The sequence below is a fragment of the Nasonia vitripennis genome (assembly GCF_009193385.2).
Source record: "Nasonia vitripennis strain AsymCx chromosome 2 unlocalized genomic scaffold, Nvit_psr_1.1 chr2_random0009, whole genome shotgun sequence".
Taxonomy (NCBI): domain Eukaryota; kingdom Metazoa; phylum Arthropoda; class Insecta; order Hymenoptera; family Pteromalidae; genus Nasonia; species Nasonia vitripennis.
In genome coordinates this window covers 767,157-786,876 of record NW_022279616.1, presented here as the reverse complement: position 1 = coordinate 786,876, position 19,720 = coordinate 767,157, and the positions used below count along the sequence as shown (strand labels likewise).

Sequence of the window (19,720 nt, the reverse complement as noted above, 5' to 3'; positions counted from 1 at the left end):
CAATGAATATGCATTATTAGTAAATCCATATATACTTTTAAAAACAATTTTAATTATGTTATGTTGAATCCGTAACCCTCAAAGTCTGGACTCTCCGGGTGAGCTATATCTAATTATGAAATAAACACGTAGGCCATGCATAAACACAAGACCTAACCTATTCACATTTTGTTACCACAAGTCACAAACACAAGTATGGTTTATCATCTGTCGTTGCTGCACACATAATAACGGGCTCACTTTTTGAACTGCACGTTAACAATGTCTTCAGAGGTGTGCTAAATCGTCCATCTTCTTTTGCTTGTTGTAAGTTGATGCCGGGTCCTGAGTTATCAGCGAAATGCTCACAGCGCGGCGCCGGTGACAAACGCGTATAAACATGCTCACGTTCTCTCTCTCTCTCTCTCTCTCTCTCTCTCTCTCTCTCTCTCTCTCTCTCTGTCACTGTCATAAAACCGTAAGAGTACTAGAGATGAACTCACGTGACCATGTTGGTAGTCAAAGGGTTAAGTACTATAAACGATGATGTGCGAAGTTTGATAAACTTTTACTTCATCTACAGAGGTTAGAGTCTACCCATTAAATGCTGTTACACACGAACGACCGGCACGTTGCGACTTGATCTGCGCCTCGCCCACAGAGCCCCCTACGCGACGAACTATGAGCCGCGTGATGCGTGAACAAACCTATATTAATATGGAGCGAGGCTGTATGTCTAGCTATAGAACGGGTTTAACAGATACACTGCACCTAAAGACATTTCAATTAACTGCTAATCAAAATAAAGAATCGATAAGTATCGTAAGAATATTACTTAATTGCTTTTTTAAGCAAGAAAAATGCCTCTATGTAGTTTTTTACCGTTCCTCCTGCCGAGGTCCGCTGATCGAAAGCGGTAGCTAAAACATATCTGGGCGAGCCTTTTTACACCAAATGTACCCAGGAATATGTTTTACGATTACCTCTTACTACCGACAGTTAATATTTATTGTTAAAATATGGCAAAATGTCTTTTTCGAGCGACAAAAGTGTGTCTATATGGTTTTTTACCGTTCCTCCTGCCGAGGTCCGCTGATCAAAAGCGGACATAAACATCTATTTACAATCTTCTACTATTATATTAAAGTGCTTAATGTCCCCGTGTGCCGTAAAGCCTTTCACATCTTTTCCCAATAACTTAACATCTAGGATATAATTTTGAGCCTTGAAATTTTTGGGCCTTAAAATTATTGGGCATTAAAATTTTCGGGCCTCAAATACTTTTGGTCCTTAACAGTTTTGGATCTTAAAATTTATAACCTTAAAATTTTTGGGCCTTAATAATTTCGGGTTCAATAACTGACATATTTATATCTATTAGTATAATTCTTATCTCATTTGAATTTTTTGAAGTCCTATAAACTGTGTAACAACATATACTTAAGGATAACAATTTCAGACCCGTCTCAACGATCGCCGAAGCGAACAGCGCCCCCCCACTGGAACCATAAAGTCGACGGTCACAACAAGTGTGTAGCACAAAAAGTTTAAATGAAAAACTATATACAAGAATAAAGTTAATATGACAATATAAAGCAAAATAAAAATTGAAGATCTTCAAATTTCAAAGGCCAGAGTAGACAGAGCAATCAAAACAAATTCCCCGGCTATCTATACATATTGGTACGCATGCGCGGACTGCATTTTTCCAAACTGGCCACTTCTAAAGTTCAGGACAGACTGAGGAATCGAAACCACTTTCCCGGCTATTTATACATATTGGTACAAATGCGCAGATTGCATTTGTGAATATCAGCAATATATGTGTGTGTGTGTATATATATATATACACGCACACACATATATATATACATATTGTCGCAAAGACTAGAATCTACAAATATTATCCTATAAAATCCTATAAATCCTATATTGGAAAGGTATAATACACTTTTCGCAATATTTCAATTCAACATTTTTGTTTTATAAATTTTGAATTTCTCATCTTTACCCTTTCTAATTTTTATTTTTCAAAATTTTTACCCTCACTTAGTAACTTTAATTGACAATTTTCTACCGAAATTATTTATCTGCTAAATATTTAAATTTGAAATGATTTATTTCTGTATGTTTCAGATTATCATCAACATCAAAATTCAACAATGGATTCATTTAATGCAAAAAATAATCTGCATAAACATAAAAGTAATATATATTACATAACGATCAAAATATTTTACATCTTTGATACATTTTTCAGGATAATAAAACTAATTGTTTAATTGTAGGAAAATACAAAGGTATAAAAAGCGAACAAAGACATAAATTTAAGATTTTAAACAATAAACATCAAAAGGCGATCCAAAAAAATTTGCAAACTATGTTTGTAGCAATGTTTTTTTTTTGTTTATCCGGAGTGTTAGAGAAATGCTTAATGCACCATGACAGAAACCGTGCGAGGCTCCCCGTGTGTGAGACTCTCCTGGCGCGGGATAGCGCTAGGCATACTTAATAAAAATTCCTCCTTTCATAGGGCCGCGAAAACCCCACCAGTAGCCGCTTTCGCATTTCTTCGAGGGGTTGCCTGTGTTAAGCTCTGCTAGCCGACAGCTAGTCTTGTAAACAACCGTCAATGTTTTTTGCGCGGAGAACCGTCTCCACGTACGCCGTCATCTCCTCTCAGCTCTGCTTGCTGTCAAGCATCGTTTTCACTACAGTCTCGGGCGTGAACGCCCCTATCGTCAGCGTTAGTACGCTGATATACGCTGACTCTACGCTTATCAGCCCAGTGAGAACAGTCAAAAAAAGTGTGTCTCACGTTGTCCTGTTTGTCACCGCAGTGCTTACACCCCAGTGTTGCCACCCTGTTCATCACAAACAGGTAGCTCCTAAAGTATCCGTGACCGGAGAAAAACTGGGTAAGGTAAAAGTTGACCTCCCCTCATTTCCTGTCCACCCACGGGCCTACATTATTATAAGGGTTCTAGTCCATTTAGCGTTTGGATAATCGGTCCACCTAGTCTGCCAATTACGCATTGTTATTTCTCTTTCTTCCGCGGCAATCGAGATGTTAAGGGAGCCTCGTAGATCCGCTTGCGTTCAATCGCAAGAAGATCCACGGGGATTACCTCCGCGATTACCATTGACGCCTTGGCCGCGACCGTCCGGTAGGAGCATGCTATGCTAAGGGCTCCCCTTCGCTGTACCGCCATATTCTTTTTCCGATACTTTTTCATAGTCATAGCGTCGGCCCACATCTCTGCTCCATATAACAGGATAGAATTAGTGGTCGCCATGAGTGACCTATGGTGGATCGCCCTTTTCTGAAGCTATACTGCTTATCAGAAAGGTCTCCCGCTTTGCGTACGGAACTTAGTATTCGCGGTTTAATCGGTGCTTTCTCTGTCTTTTCCATTGTGTCTAAAAGATTCAGTGGCCTATAAGAAGTGTCCGTATCTGCTTCTTTTTTCGGTTTTTTAATCGGCACAATTCTCGCTCTTTTGCACCGCGAGCTAAAAACTCCCTGCACCAGGCACTGGTTGTACATCTCCAAGAGCAGCTCAGGCCGTTGCGACGCGACAATCCTGAGCATTTCCGCAGGGATGCCATCCAGTCTCGGTGCTTTGCCACTCTTAAGGGACGAAGTTGCCGCGATAAGTTTGCCTCCTGAAAAAAATGGTATCTCGACTGCCGGTATTTTTGCCGCTTCTGTCTGGGGTCTGATGGGGTGCATGGGAAACAACCCATCGATTACTTTTTCCATCGTTTCAGCTTCCATAGGTTCCATGCGTTTCATTTCGCCCATCTTTCGTGTAACGATCGCAATTCAAATAAACATCTGATATTATTTGAGCCTATCAAGTAAAGTAATACTACAGAAGAAGTGTTGAAAAAGAGACACGAGAGATTGGTCCTGCTATTTTTTGCGTTCGAGCGGCCGTTATATCAATGGCACAAGGTCATTTTTCAAATAATTCTTCAAAGACATTTCCAAAAGACATGTACACACATAATGTGTGTAACTATTTAGTTAGGTCAGTACCGGCATTTGAAAAATAATAAAAATCAAGTTTAATGTTTTTTCATGTTTAAAGGGGAAATCTTATTAAATCTCAATGTGTCATGGAAAATAAAGTGAGTTATTATATTTTACATAATTTTCGAAATGATAAAAATATAAGGCTATATATATATACTTGGATATAAATCATTGACATCCTTGTCTTTGTTAAGAACGTTGCTAAACCCTGAAGATAACATAGATTTATCATTGGTATGTGATGACAAATCAAGATGACATTTACTTTCGGACGTAATCTCGTCCTTCAGATAATCGGATAAACTCCTTTCTTTATTAAGAACGTTGCTAAACCCTGAAGATGACTTAGAATTATTATGCTCGTCTGTCGTATTCCTTTTTTTACTCAAATTAGATACACTTTTATCTAAAAATTAAAGCAAGAATTGTTTGTAACAGACTGAAATTGTTAACTTAAAATACTGATATATTTTCGTACGCACCATCTTTTCTTAAATTAGTCACTCTATTAAAATCTTGTAACAGTATACAAGATTTTAATAGAGCTGCTCATCCATTTTTGTTAAAACGTTAAAATTATCTGAAATTTAAAACATGTAAATAGCATTGCACTGCCTCACACCCCCCTATGTGTGTACACGATAAAAATAATCGCTGTGTCGCACAAAAATCACGTAAATTACGTAGATATAAGAGTACTTCGTGGGGATATCCCTACTGAAAAGCAGATGACAATCAAAAAAAGTGGCCAAGGACTCTATGAAAACTGCAGTGATAAAAGAAAAAGCCCCTACAGAGACCGGAGCACCCGGATTAAGGAGGGACACCACCTATAAATCAAAATTTTTCATTTAAAATCTCTAAATACTTATATAAATAAACCAAATTTTGTTTAATACTCTTAGACATAATTACGTTTATTTTGATGGTTTTAGACCTTCTATATACCTCTATAATACCTACGTACAGTAGGGAATCCATAATTCACTGACCGTAAGATTCCAAAGGAACGAATGGTCCAAATGAGCTCAAACTCCAGGATATTGTTTAAAAGTACATTAGTTATGGTATGAATAAGGGAATTTGGTTTCAATTTCATAGAAAAAGTTTATAAGCATATTACTGAATTTTTTATCAATTTTTCATTAACATAATATTTAACATAATTCTCATGTAACTTTTTTTCTATGAAATTGAAACCAAATTCCCTTATTCATACCATAATTAATGTACTTTTAAACAATATCCTGGAGTTTGAGCTTATTTGGACCATTCGTTCCTTTGGAATCTTACGGTCAGTGAATTATGGACTCCTTATAATATACGTCGGTATTATAAAGGTGTATAGAAGGTCTAAAACCATCAAAATAAAGGTAATTATGTCTAAGAATAGTAAAAAAAATTTGGTTAATTATATAAGTATTTAGAGATTTTAAATGAAAAATTTTGATTTTTATTTCAAAGGTGGTGTGCCCCCTGGATATGGTTTGGCTGAAGTTTTCTTCTCTGTAACATTTGGAGGTTGGACTGGTAATTTTCTACAGTTTCAACTTGAAGATTTAACACAGTAACCAAAAAAAAGATAAGTATAAAGTGTTGTAATGAGCAAGAATAAAATAACGTTTTTTTACATTTCTATGAAAATTCATGAAATGACTTTTTCTGTTTGCAGGTAAGAAAAGCCGTAAAGAGCCCAAAGGTATAAGTGAATATACCACATAATTGCTAAGAGTTAAGGTCTATGTGCCTGGAACATAGAAAACTTGGTCCCAAAGGATTTTGTAAGCACTAATTTAAGTAATACTTTCAGTTCTGTTACATAAAAACAGCTGATATTTTTCAAAAGTGTTTTAAAACTAATCTTAGTAGTGTTTTTTGCGTTATAGCTTATAGCTTATAACCCCAAAAAGAAAAAAATAAAGTGTTTGTCTAAAAGCAAAGAAGTGAAGTTTTTAAAATAGTGTAAATTTCAGTGATTTTGAAAATATGTGTGATCATCGAGATACCAAGGGCAGGTTTGCGTATATTTATTCAGTCAATAAGTAATCTTGAGGAAGAGGCAACAAGAGGCAAAGAAGATTTGTAGGACAAACGAGTGCGGATAAACCTGTTAACAAGTCTAGACTTTAAGTTTATCAAAGAAGATACAAACTCCAGCAGCAGAAGATACCTCTGAGATCAGGAATAGATTGATTGATATCAACATTCTATTTCCTGCGCTCGAGGAAATTTTGATTAATTCGATTAAGGATATATGATGATTCGCAACCAATGCCATGGCAAGTTCAACTTGGCTAATCCAAAGCTTATATATTACGATTCAAGATTGAAGTAATGTGTAATTAATGTGGTCAGCTAACAGCTTTTAACTCATGGAGAAAAGTTGGCGTCAAGAACTATGCTTGGGTGAACAATAGAAGAGCAGTAGTTACATTTCGTGCTCTTGGACTTGGACACGCTGGTCATCATCTATTTTGTGGGTTGATGAATGCTTAATACCCATGGCTCAGTGTGCATGTGATACAATTAGCGAACAGTTAAGTGAAGTGTGTAAAAAAGTGGCCAAGGACTCCGTGAAAACTGCAGTGATGTAAGAAAAAGCCGCTACAGAGATTGGAGCTCCCGGACTAAACATTTTGACATTTGGAGGTTAGAATGGTAATTTTCTGCAGTTTTAACCTGAAGATTTAACACAGTGACCAAAGGAAAAGATAAGTATAAAGTGTTATTATTATCAAGGATAAAATAACCTTTTTATTACATTTTTATGAAATTTCATGAAATTACTTTTTCTGTTTGCAGGTAAGAAAAGCCGTAAAAAGCCCAAAGGTATAAGTGAATATATCTCATAATTGCTGAGAGTCGAGGTCTATGTGTGTGGAACATAGAAAACTTGGTCCCAAAGGATTTAGTAAGCACTAATTTGAGTTATACTTTCAACAATAATCATAAACTTTAATGTTAATTTTCTCTAAATGTGGTTTTTACTGATTTCAGCTCACTGTCCGTAGGATTCCAAGTAAACAAATGGTTATATTGGGCTCAAATTCAAGGAGGATACTTTGTACACCTGTAAGTTTGGTATGAATGCTGGGATTTTAATTTGAATGTTTAGAAAATGTTTTATATACAAAAAGGTGGCATAATAAGCGAAAAAATTTAAAATATTCAGTTTTTTCATTGCTGAATCATTTCTAATCGTTCGAATCCAAATCCCTGCATTTATACCAAAACTACTGGTGTACAAAGTATCCTTCTTGAATTTGAGCCCAAAAGAACCATTTGTTTACTTGGAATCTTACAGTGAACTAATTCACAAATCCTTGCACCGAATGCCACAATGGGCCAGCAAAGATAATAAAAGTTTTACCACGGATTAATTAAAGGTATTTAAACTAAATATCACTATGAAAATTTAAAATGATTTACTTTAATTTTGTGATTTTTACTTATAATTCTTTTTTGCACAATTTAAAGGTTTTGTGTCCCCTAAAGCCCATTGCGTGCCTGTAAGCCTGCTGGCCTAATCGATTTTAAGTGTCTTTAACTTTTTAGATGGCTGCAAGCCCGCAAGCTGGCAAAAGTCGCTTATGATGTGTTTTTACTTTTTACGTGTCCCTATAAGCCCTTTTACCCGTTACGTGTCTCTTACTTTTATTTGATCCCAGAGTCTCTTTACGTGAGCATAAAAGCCCCTAAAAAACAAGTTACGTGTTTATAAAATATTACAGGCCTCTGAGTATTTACGTGCCTGTATATACGAGCATTTAAGCTTTTACATTTCCATAAGCCAGTGCGCCGGGTTATACGTATATTTATATTAATTGATTTATAAACTTGACCGGGTTATACGGATTATACGGATATTTAAATTAATTGATTTTCACGTTGTTATAAGATATTACGTGTATATAAGAGTACTGGAAAATTTACATGTCTCTAGCATTGCACAGAAATTATAGGTTATATCCCGCGAGGTACTCCTATATCCATTTATACCTACGTAATTCACGTGATTTTTGTGCGAGTAGACACACCGAAAAAAAAGTAAATGAAGACCTAACGTTAAAATTATTAACAAAATAAAAATTCGAAAAATCGGGCTTACGATTTTTTGCTAAAAGGATGCAATCATACATTTACCCATCTTTGTACCTTGCTTTTTAATGCTAAAGGCCTTTTCCTCCTAAGGGAATAATTTTTTCCCGCTGCTAAGAAAAACTCGATTTTACATTCATTTTACATGTATGGAAAGTGGCCATTTTTTACCAAAGTGGCCAAGTTTTACCTTTTGTTATAATTCAATTCGTAAATTTTGCCTTTCTAAACTTAATTTTTCAAAATTTTTACCCTCACCCATGATCACACTGTTTTAAGTAAATTCTCAAAGTAAACCAAAGAGCCCTTCTTACCGCCTAAATAGTCATATCCACGACACGATTGTATATTATTTTCGATCTGCAAAGCTCGAATTGTCTAGACCTTTATGTAATATCTGCATTTTTCACAGAATGCTCATCTTTTTTTCGCGTTCTCGGCGAGTAGAAAAAAATTCTTTCATAAAAAAATTCTCTTGCCGAATTGCATTTCACGTGCGACTCTCTTTCATGCACGCGTTGGGATAAGTCAATTAACTTTGAAGCTTCAAGCGTTTTTTCGAGTTTTTCTTCGAGTTTTTGCCCGAAAAATAACTTGATTGGATTATTTGGACTGATTTTTCAACCTCTAAACATTTTTTTGCTTCTAAATCTATTGAATCTGTTCAATTAATATGTTAACTTAAAATGTAATCACTTATAATGTATTATTATATCTTTGCTTTAATTTGGCGAGTCGTCGAAGGTTCTTACCGACGATCTCTGCCGTAACGAATTTTAACCCGTTACAGCTATTCAAATAAAAGCTTTAAATGTAAAGAGCAGATAATATTAAATTATTTATTCAAAATATCTATTACAAACTTAAACTATTCACGTACAGTAACATAGAAATATGCGTGGATTTTTATAATCTTCAAATAAGTTTGCGCCTTTTATTTTATTTAATATTGATTTTAAACAAAATCTTTCGTGATCATTAGGTAAAACTTCATTTAATCTACCAATTGTTCTTTACATTTTTTCTCTTTTGCCGTATTTTTTTTTATCTTATTAAATATGTAATGTTCTGGAATATTTACTTACTTTGAAGATTTTGCAAAATCATCAATTTTATTTAATTCAAACCAAGCTGTTAATGGTGTTTGCCAACTGTTTATTGCACTTTTGATTTTACTCATTTCAAATATCTTATAATTTTTGTGTTTTTCATGTACAAGCATATTTTTAACTTTATGGTTTCTAATACAAATCGGGAATTTTTGAAATCGCCAAGCTGCTTCCATTGGACCAAGATATCAACGATCAACATAATTTGTAAATTCATCAAGTTTTTCTTGATTACAATCATCATTTTGACATTTTTGAATTTTGACAAATGCTTTGTCACTACCTTTCTATATATACTTATATATTTATTTTATATTCTATATAGATGCACAAAATCCCCTATTATATTAAAGAGAAATCCATTTTGGCGTTCTCCGTTTCTCCGATTTTCCGAGTTCATAATTTCTTATGAATAAGAGTGACCTCTCTATTAAATTAGAATCTCATTTAAATCATCTATTAATTAACATCGTTGTGCAATAGAATAAAAGTCTGCGCAGGTTATCATTTATATTATTTCTCATTTAAAGTGTGTTTAAAAAATTGAATAACTACAATCTTGTGCATATATTGACTTTATGGGTTTCAATGGGTTTCAACGCTGTTCGTTTTGGCGATCGGTGAGACGGATCTAAAATCGTTACCTTAAATCGATGCTATTGCACAAGGTTGTTAATTAATTGCTGATTTAAATGAGATTTTAATATAGAGAGGTCACCCTAATTCATACAAAATTATGAACTCGGAAAATCGAAGAACGGGGGAACCGGAGAACCAGAGAAACGGAGAACTGGAGAAACAGAGAACCGGAGAAACGGAGAACACCAAAATGGATTTCTCTTTAATATAAGAGGGAATGATAACCAGCACAGATTTAAAAAAATTTCTGTTTATGATACTAAATTATCTAGGACTATGATTATGATACCGCTTCCAGAGGTCAGAGCCGAATGAGTACTAGAACCAATTTTTCACGCTATTTATACATTTTTTTGTGCATGCGCGGACGTCACTTAAAAACGAAAGAAAAAATTTTGGATAAATTTAACATGCTTAGTCTTCCGAACGTTCAGTCTGCTTTCGATACTGCAATAATTCGAGTAAATAACTATAAAAGTGTATTCTAGACAATTTTATTAAGTAAAATAATAGAATCCACCAATGTTACCGCTTCTAGAGGTCAGAGCAAAATGAGATCTGGAACCAATTTTTCACGCTATTTGTACATACTTTCGCGCATGCGCAGACGTTATTGATAAACAACAGAAATGTATCTACATAAGTTCAATATGCGAAGCCTTTCAAACGTTTAGTCTACTTCTGATACTGCAATACTTAGAGGAAAATATAATAAAAGAAAATACTCATAAATTTTATTGATTAAAATACTATGATCCAACTATCTTACCGCTTCTACAGGCCAGAGCAGAATAAACACTGGAACCAATTTTTCACGCTATTTGTACAAATTTTTGCGCATACTCAGACGTTATTAATAAACAACAGGAAAGTATTTATATAAACCAAACCTGCGCAGTCTTTCGAACGTTTAGTCTGCTTGTGATACTGCAATAATTCGAGTAAAGACACGACACTAGCAGAAAATAAATTAGAAATAGTTTTGCCACCAGCAGTAAATTTAAAAATCGGAAATGAAAATAATTTAGCGAAAACTGCGTTAAAATTAAATAAATCTTACGAGATGAATTCAGTAATGAACAAATCAAACGAGGACTCAGAACGAGATATATGTGACATTCGGAAGTTCAGATTTCCATGTATTGCATATGCAAGGTTGTCCTAGTGTCCGGATGTCTCAAATAAATATGAGATTACTTTCGATCCCTCAGAAGTTAAAAGTTTTTTAAATTTTGGAAGAACTTTATAACCCTTTTTTAATTCTGGAGTAAATTGTATACTGGATATTTTCTGACAATATTTATCAGTTTTTAGATATAACCGACAAATGCAAAAAGTACCATCAAGCAAGTTTACTAGTCCTCAGTTAAATACAGACAAAATTATTTAAAATAAAGAAATCTCGCTTTTAAATTACTTTTCAAATAGGGAATTTACATTTTCGAATTTTTATAAAAAGAGTATAATTTTCATAAACTCTTTAAACACTAACCAAATAGCACCTGTCTTACAATTTGATTATAAAATCTCGGCATTGCCTTTCTTCGGGAAAGCTGCTTCGGACTTGAGAATCGCTAACACAAACAACTTTGAAGTTAATTCTATAATAATAAATTAATAATTCACAAGTATACAGCCCTTATTCAAAATATTCTGATTCGCAATCAACAGTGGAAATATGTAAATTCAACTGAAATTAGACCAGCGAATGAACTAGATAACTTAGAAGCGATTATATTCAGAAAAATGATAAATAATAACTCTACAGAAGTAAATAGCAAATTCGGTATAAGATTTAAATTCCCTAGTACATCTCCGTTGCAGTATAATCTATTCTTTATGAATTCCAAATTTACCCCGAATCTAAAATTTTGTATGAACGAAACAAAAATGTACTACGTTATTCTTGAAATTATAATCGACATTTTAAAATTTAAAAGTTTTGTGAAAACATTATTAGTAGTATATAATCGTATAATTGCGGCTGATTCGCGAATAGCAATTAAACAAAGTCCATCGAAATGAACTCAAGAAAATCTTGTCCGCCGAATTCATTGTATTAACACTGAGACTAGTGGACAACTATATTGACTTCATAAAGGTCACGCTGTCAAGTATAGTACTAATAACGTGTTCTTAATTCAAGAAAACATTTCCACAACAAATAACTAAGTACGCTGACTAATAGGAATTTGCGGACATCAATGGCCAGACAACATATGTCCAGGAGATAGAACCAGATAGCGGACACGAAAAATTGTGGCGGACACTTTATTTATTCTTTCGCGGATACTTAATCATCCTTTGCAGACACTAGTTTTCCCAAACATTTTACTTTCTAAGACATAACTTTTAATTCGTGGACTCAAACAATTTTTTAACTGACTATAGAAATCAATTTCGCGAACATTATATTCAGCGTGGACAGTCCAAGGGAATTATATATAGACGGACATACGATACAGCGCGGACAATCCACGTAACGTACCTTGAAGACAAATGTGACATCTCGGACGTCCAGACGTGTCCGAGTAAACTAACGTGGCATGGATAGAACCACAAGGGACATAACTGGACATGAATCGATTTTCGCGGACGAAAACACTTTTGCAAAGACGACTGTCGGCAATATACAATTATATCCCTCTACTAGACTGTAACTGATACAAAATAAGAAACCTAATGTATAAATTTAGAATTTAACAAACGAGAGTACTAGGTCTATCAAAGAAATGCTAAAATCAGAAATACGAAACTAAGAACAAGAGTTTTAGTATCGATTTATAAAAATCATTTATAATTAAATTGTATTTCTTCCTGTTCAACATGTAAAATTGCGCTGTTAAATATATAAATACAGTTAGCCAAAAATCTTTACGAGCACCTCGTGTACGTTTAAATATACAGCAGACACAAATGTAAAAGAAATTTTGGAAATCAGTAAATACTTGTTAGTTTAAAAATTAATAATTTTCAAAATTAAAAAAAATTTTTTTTGAAAGGTTTTATAGGGATTCTATGGCTCTAAGCTTTATTGTAAAAATTAACAAACGGTACCATCAAAATCAGATCATTATAGGAAAAGGTTCAAAGCAGACAAATTACATTAAGCACGTGCAAAACTAGAGAGCGGACGTCCACCACGTCCACCGAGTTCGCCGAGTGGACGCGCATATACCACTACAAACGTTGATGAACATAGGGCATTTTTTTTGTTTTTGCGACAGCTCCATTGCCGAGGACAGCAATATTCTAGGGGCGGGGGAGGTGTAATGTCCCACGTTCATACATACTTTAGCATTTACGTATATGTATAACGTATGTACAACTGCATTCGTGTACTCATACAGACGACGTATACTAAACCGATTGCGACAGTACGAAACCGATCGCCGAACATCGGAGCGAGTGCTTTGACCTATGAGTTTTTTTTTAATTAAGGCTAGGCGTAGTGTAGAATATAGTATATTCTATATGTATAGTGAGTTTGAGTGCAAAATGTTCGTTCAAGAAAGTATGAAGTGTAATATAAGGTCACTTTGTATAAAAATTAGTAAAAGTATGCATATATATACATGCTGATGAGTATGATAATTGTGATGTTGCGCTTTTTATAACCGATCTGTCGTGACGCAAACAATCAGATTACACTATTTTCTACTCGATATTATTACCGCGGACTCTTATATCTACAGATGGGGACAACGTGTAACTTGGTCTTATTACAAGTTTCCCCGTAATAAATCAACACAGACTCGAGACGTGATGTTACTCAATAATAACGAACTTAATAAATACACGATTCGGACTGATATCCTTGGTCAGATGACAATGGGTTTGTCGACATGATAATACCCGATTATTGGCTTTAAAACAAAATAACGAACTTCTACTAGAAACCAGCAAACGCGATGCAACAAACCGCGCTTTCGTGACTCTAATATTCGTTACTCGACTCGCCCCAAATATTTTCCTTTTAGATTCACTCCTGGAATTAAGCTGGTAATCGGACACTCGACGCCACCTCGCATCTGTATGAATCCTTGCTGAAATGCGCGAAAAATCGTAGAACGTCGCTAAAACCACCTCAATAACGAAACGTTTCTGCGGAGTGACGGGCAACGGCTATACGTAAGGCGATGACGCGATTACGACTCGCGAAAGGACTATCTTTACAGCTGCTTCAATCACTGTTTGATCGGCGACGACGGCTCGATAATTCTTATCGTCGAAAGGTGGATCACTTGGCGATCAACAGCGGCGCAACGCAACACCCGGGACGATTGCTGGATCGCTTAGCGATTTTACAGCGGCTCAACGTAATATAACGGAACATTTCTGGATCGCTTAGCGATGTACAGAGGCTTAGTAACTTATCCGGGTACTGAATTGCTTAGCAATCTACAGCGACACAAACGCTTATTTTAATACGGCGGCATCCTGTTGGGTCGACCGCGTCTCAACCGTTACAAACCAAGGATTCGCTCGGTGTAAAACACTTAACTCCGCGATGCGACAATTATCCCCAAAACCACAATCTACACATGAATAATTGGCAACCGTGCCGAATATGCGACGACTTAATTATCCTTCTTGGCTTCGCTCTCTCTCTCTCTCTCTCTCTCTCTCTCTCTCTCTCTCTCTCTCAAACTTATACTGCGGTCGATACTAACACCCTATTTGCATAGTAAGATTTTAACAAAAGAGAATATTCCGAACCCACAACCGTTCTCTCTTAAGTTTATGAATGCAATTATCGCTTTATTAAGACGTCACGACATAGAGTCACGTCCCAATTGTTAAATAAATAAAATACAAAAACGTCGAATACCAAAAGGGAATATAACTCGACCATAATAAGAAATAATTAAAATATAGATAGATTGGTAATAAATTAACATCAGCAATAAACAATAACATTCCTAATAAATGCAGTTTCCCGTACAGGCATTTTCCGCCGTTCTTTTGATCGCTGGAGTGTCTAAATACCGAGACGTTCAACTCTCCCTCTCTCGAGGTTTAAATTGTTTTCTGTATTTACTCTTAAATATAGTAACCAATTAATGATTTGTTTGTTGACAGTCATCATACGACGTAACAGTTGTCGGAGTCCGGATCAAACATTCAGATTTTTATATTTTAATGTTTAAAATGCAAATAAGGTAGCCTTAACATATATATAGGGCTTTAAAAGTATTTTTATTAAAAAATTCAGAAAATTTCACATCATAAAGTATGCGGGTAGTTTTAGTTAAAGATGCATCCCTTATGAGCTACAAATGATTGAAAATAGGCAAAAACTGCAGAAATTTGTTAAAACCTCAATTTTGACCAGCTAGAACTCGAAGCCAAATCAAGGAATCGAGCTAAAATTTTTTTTGGGAGTTAGGTACCACATATAGAATATATATATATATATATATATATATATATATATATATATATATATATATATATTGTAACGAGTTGAGCACCGCGGCTAACTCGTAGCGGTATGAGTACCGCTGCGCCGCGACGAAACAGGGTAGAGGAAAAACACGTGCGAACTCGGGAATAAGAGCGACAGAGGTAGAGATACCGAGGGCGCGGGATAATCCTTCAGGTGCGCGCTCAGATAGCTCTTGGCCTTCGGAAGGTAAACACAGGACTTCGCTCGTGATCCCGTGTGCTGTGCTGTGTCCAGCTGATCGAATTGTATCTTGTGTGTGTGTGCGACGCGGAGTCCGGGTATTCCTGATCTCCCTGCTTAGCGGTCCAGCAACGCCTAGTCCTACAGTCTGTCTGGGATCAGGAGCGTCGGCGACGAGAGATCGTTAAGGTTTGTGTGACGCGCAGTGACTGTGATTGAGTACATGAGAGTGTATATCACCCACGCGAGGGTGATCCGACGCGCGCGACTTTCACGGCGATATAATCGTGCGAGCGCGATTACTCCAGCGTCGCGGCGAGTCTCAATGTTGTAGGCGACTCACGTATTATTATTATTCTTGTAGATTTGTAGACTTATTATTTTATGTGCTTTTTCGTTATTTCTAAACCTCGCTCGTTTACTTCCGATTCCTGTTCCTTCCTACGAATACCGCCGCCTCTGCGGGCGTTATTTATTAGTACTTATCAAACGTAGGTGAGCAGCCGAGCACGCGCCAGGCGGCGCGTAGACCCAGCAAAACAGAAGCAGCTGAGACAGCTGCATGCAACGGAGGTGTTTCGCGGGCATAGAGGAGTCCTCCGCCGCTTCGAGGGAACGCGATCCAGTCGTTTAACGCGTTATTTGTTAATCAAATTTACACCCTGTTACTATATATATATATATATATATATATATATATATATATATATATGTGTTCTCTATGTTGTACCTGACTCCCAAAAACTATGAATGCAACAATAAAATGCGGTTAAAAAAGTTTTTAACACGACGCAGTTTTAAAAAAACGGTTTTTTGCGCAATTTTCATACCTTTAGATTCTCATTTCTCTAGAAATTTTTTTCAAATCTGATATACACTTATCATCTCTTTGAGTGAAAGCAATGTGCCATGTGGTGATTTGGGGCGAAATGAATTTTTTTGACTAAGGTTCAGCTTCTAAATTATTGAAAAATTCAGAAAAATGTTCTTATTTTTCCCGTTTTATGAGAATATCGATGTGTTACAACTAACAGATATTAAGTAACTTATATTAGCCAAAAGTAGAGATGAAAACCTTCAATTATTTCGTATTTTCACGTCTCTACGTGTTATCGACACCGAGATATGCTCATTTGAATTCGGTAAGAAAATGGAAACATGAAATCTGTGAACAGGGTAGTCAAATTTTTACACTTATTAATATTTTTAACTGCAGTTTAAGTTTCAGATTGTATACTTGCAAGGAAGACAGAGTTATTTTCGACAAATCTGTGTATCCAGCTTCTGTGAATTTTTCTTCCAAGTTCTTGTAGTAGGTTACACGCAAGGTGGATAGGTGAGAAAGCAAGAGATTTATGTCATCTACTAAGGGTATTTCTACATTTCGGTGTCGACGTCGATCTCCATGTGATTCTGAAGCAAGTCGAGAAAGACGTCTTTTAAAATCATTAGTAAAGCAATCTACAAAGTTATTAACTTGATCTTTTAAAGTTAATTCTTGACTTTTTATCTACATTATCATTTGGGTTTTGCAAATGGCTTTAACAAGCGTACCCATGTTCTGAGCCACGGTTGGTTTGACCATATGTCTTCTCCAAGCTGTCCATTATTGGACAGTTTTTCTATGACTTCAATGAAGTCTTCAATAAAGTGGGCTACAAGAACTAATCCAAAAAAATTTTAACTTAAAAGTAACTGTACCTATTGAGGCAGATTGCTTACTGCTTGAGGTTATATTTATTTTTCCTGGATCATCATCAATTGGCCTAGTTCTATTTATATTATCGCTTAAACGGATGCTGTTACAATTGACAGAGGTTTTGTTGAAACAGGCTAAAAATATTTAAGAAAAATGAAGCATTACTTTTGGTTAAAAATAAGTATTTTAAATGTTCATATGTGTTGCATAAATAAATACAGCATGTTTACCAGATATATCCAGTCATTCTACTTATATCATTGAATTATTTCTTTGTATTTCTGGTTCCGAATCGTCTTGTTCGTTTTCATTAGAAGTTTCATCTTCACTGCTACTTTTAATGCAGGAATCGGTCTGCTGCCAACCTGAATCACTATCAGATTCACTTTCAGATTCGCTTTCAGATTCAAAATCATCACACACTGAAAAAAGTAAAATAAAATTATATAATTTATCTAAATTTAGGAAAAAAACATGTATTTTTATACCCACAAACAAGACCAGGACAAATACATGTGAGACAAATACAACATTAAACACTTATATATATATAGTGATTTTTTGGTAATTATATTTGATCACGAATATGCTTTTTTTTTAATTATTGTAATGCCATTATATTTTATAGTCATGTACGTAACTCTAAGTACTTTGAAATTAGATAATAGCAATACTCCAAAATATAGTTAATTATATATATATATATATATATATATATATATATGATGATCATGAAACTGTTGGACAAAGATTAAATTCTGATAGAAATAAAAAATTGATTAAATCGCACATCGAAACTTGACGAATGTTTTAAAAAATTATTCCATAGCAAAACATTATAAACATTTGCACCAAATTTCAAATATTTAAAATCTTCCGAATTACAAAATGGTATCTTTATGAAAAGACGGAAAAGAGAAACATGTGTATAACAAACCACTAACCGCTGATTGTGGTGGAATTATTTTTTCAGATTCAGATTTGCTAGAAAATTACGATCTTTGTATATACCCTAAAGAATTACCCAAAAATCACACACAAAATACATATTTGAATAAATTATCGCAATTCGTCAATCCAATGGTTTTTCCAATAATGTTTTCGCTATGTGATTTGGGTACTAATAACTTTAAAAATCAGCATACACGTGTTGAAGAAAATCTTACACTTTTGCAATATTATTCATATAGACTTGCCTATAGACCAAACGAAAAAATTGTTTTGTCCTCAGTTGTATGCAAGAAGACTAACACAACAATTTTTCATACACAGTTATGCAATGATAGAAACTAATCACTCAAACTTTTTAAGAAATAACCAAAAGCAATTAAGTATGGAATGTTATCAAGGTTTATTAGATGCAGTCGTCAATAGTGCTTCAAATATTTCTAATAATTTAAAAAAATAAATAAAAAAGTAGAAATTTCTCTATACTACCATCAATATACATCGAGGTCCTAGATATATGCAACAACATTATCAGGATGCAATGGCTATAATGAGAAAATGTGGTGGACTAGATTTATTCATAACCGTTACGTGCAATCCAAAATGGGAAGAATTTGAATTAATTTTATTTATTTAATTATTATTATATTAACGGGCATAAATGCCCATAAAAAATATAAAAATTCAGATTCATTTACATGTATAAAAGATAACGAACAATATTATAACAGAGTTTACTAACTAAATGCCGTCATGAATGATTTCAGGTTAGATTTGAATTCGGATTTTGCGCTTTAATCTAGGTAAGGTCGAAAAAAACCCAAAGTTCGAGTGCGCCAGGTGCTCATGTATAGGCCTGTGATTACGTAGATTATAAGATAAGTGTCCAATAGAGAAAAGATCAGAGATCGACAGACAAATCATGAATTTACGCATAAGTTCAATCGTGAGTAGACCGTCGTGGTAACGATAAAATTTTGAGAAAATTTCCAAAAAGTACAACTCCAAATGATATACCGAATATCACTGTTAGACTATTTCACACAAAATTACAATCAATTATGAATGATACAACGGAAAAAAATTTGTTGGTAAAGTATTAGCTTATGTTTATACAATTGAATTTTAAAAAGAGGTTTAGCACATGCACATATTTTAATAACGTCACAGTGGCAGCGAATTAATGCTAAGGCGGCTTAAAGAAGTCGCTGCGAAAGAGAGAGAGAGAGGGAGAGAGAATTCCGCGAGATGACGACGACGAGCTACTGTATACACTGCGCGGAGCTCGTTGACGCGCGCGAGAGGGAAGTCGAAGAGATTCCTCATTCTCCGCAGCGGCGGCGGCAGCGGTGGCATCACAAGGGGCCTCCGTCCGATGGAAACAATTACTCCGTCGTCGGCGAGTCCATAAATAAAGAGAGCGACGTGCCGCCGTTGGAGATATTTGCATTTTCAAGGAGAGCGCTCGCGCGCTTTTGGAATACGACGCGGGGATTTTGTAATGAGGCTCTCGAGCTGCGCTGGAATAATCATCGGAGGGTGTGGATGAGTTTCGTGTAGCGATGATTCGAATCGATAAG

The 19,720-nt window shown here is 35.2% G+C and overlaps 1 protein-coding gene across 12 annotated transcripts in view; it reads left to right on the top strand.

Moving 5' to 3' along the window:
• The window catches only part of LOC100114234 (cGMP-dependent protein kinase), a 474,555-nt gene that overhangs the window by 110,411 nt on the left and 344,424 nt on the right, over window positions 1–19,720 (top strand). For 5 of the 12 annotated variants that reach the window (XM_031925290.2, XM_031925296.2, XM_031925289.2 and 2 more), the window contains exon 3: window positions 2,116–2,184. In XM_031925290.2, coding sequence (XP_031781150.1) covers window positions 2,116–2,184 — 69 coding nt within the window. 12 annotated transcript variants of the gene reach the window in all.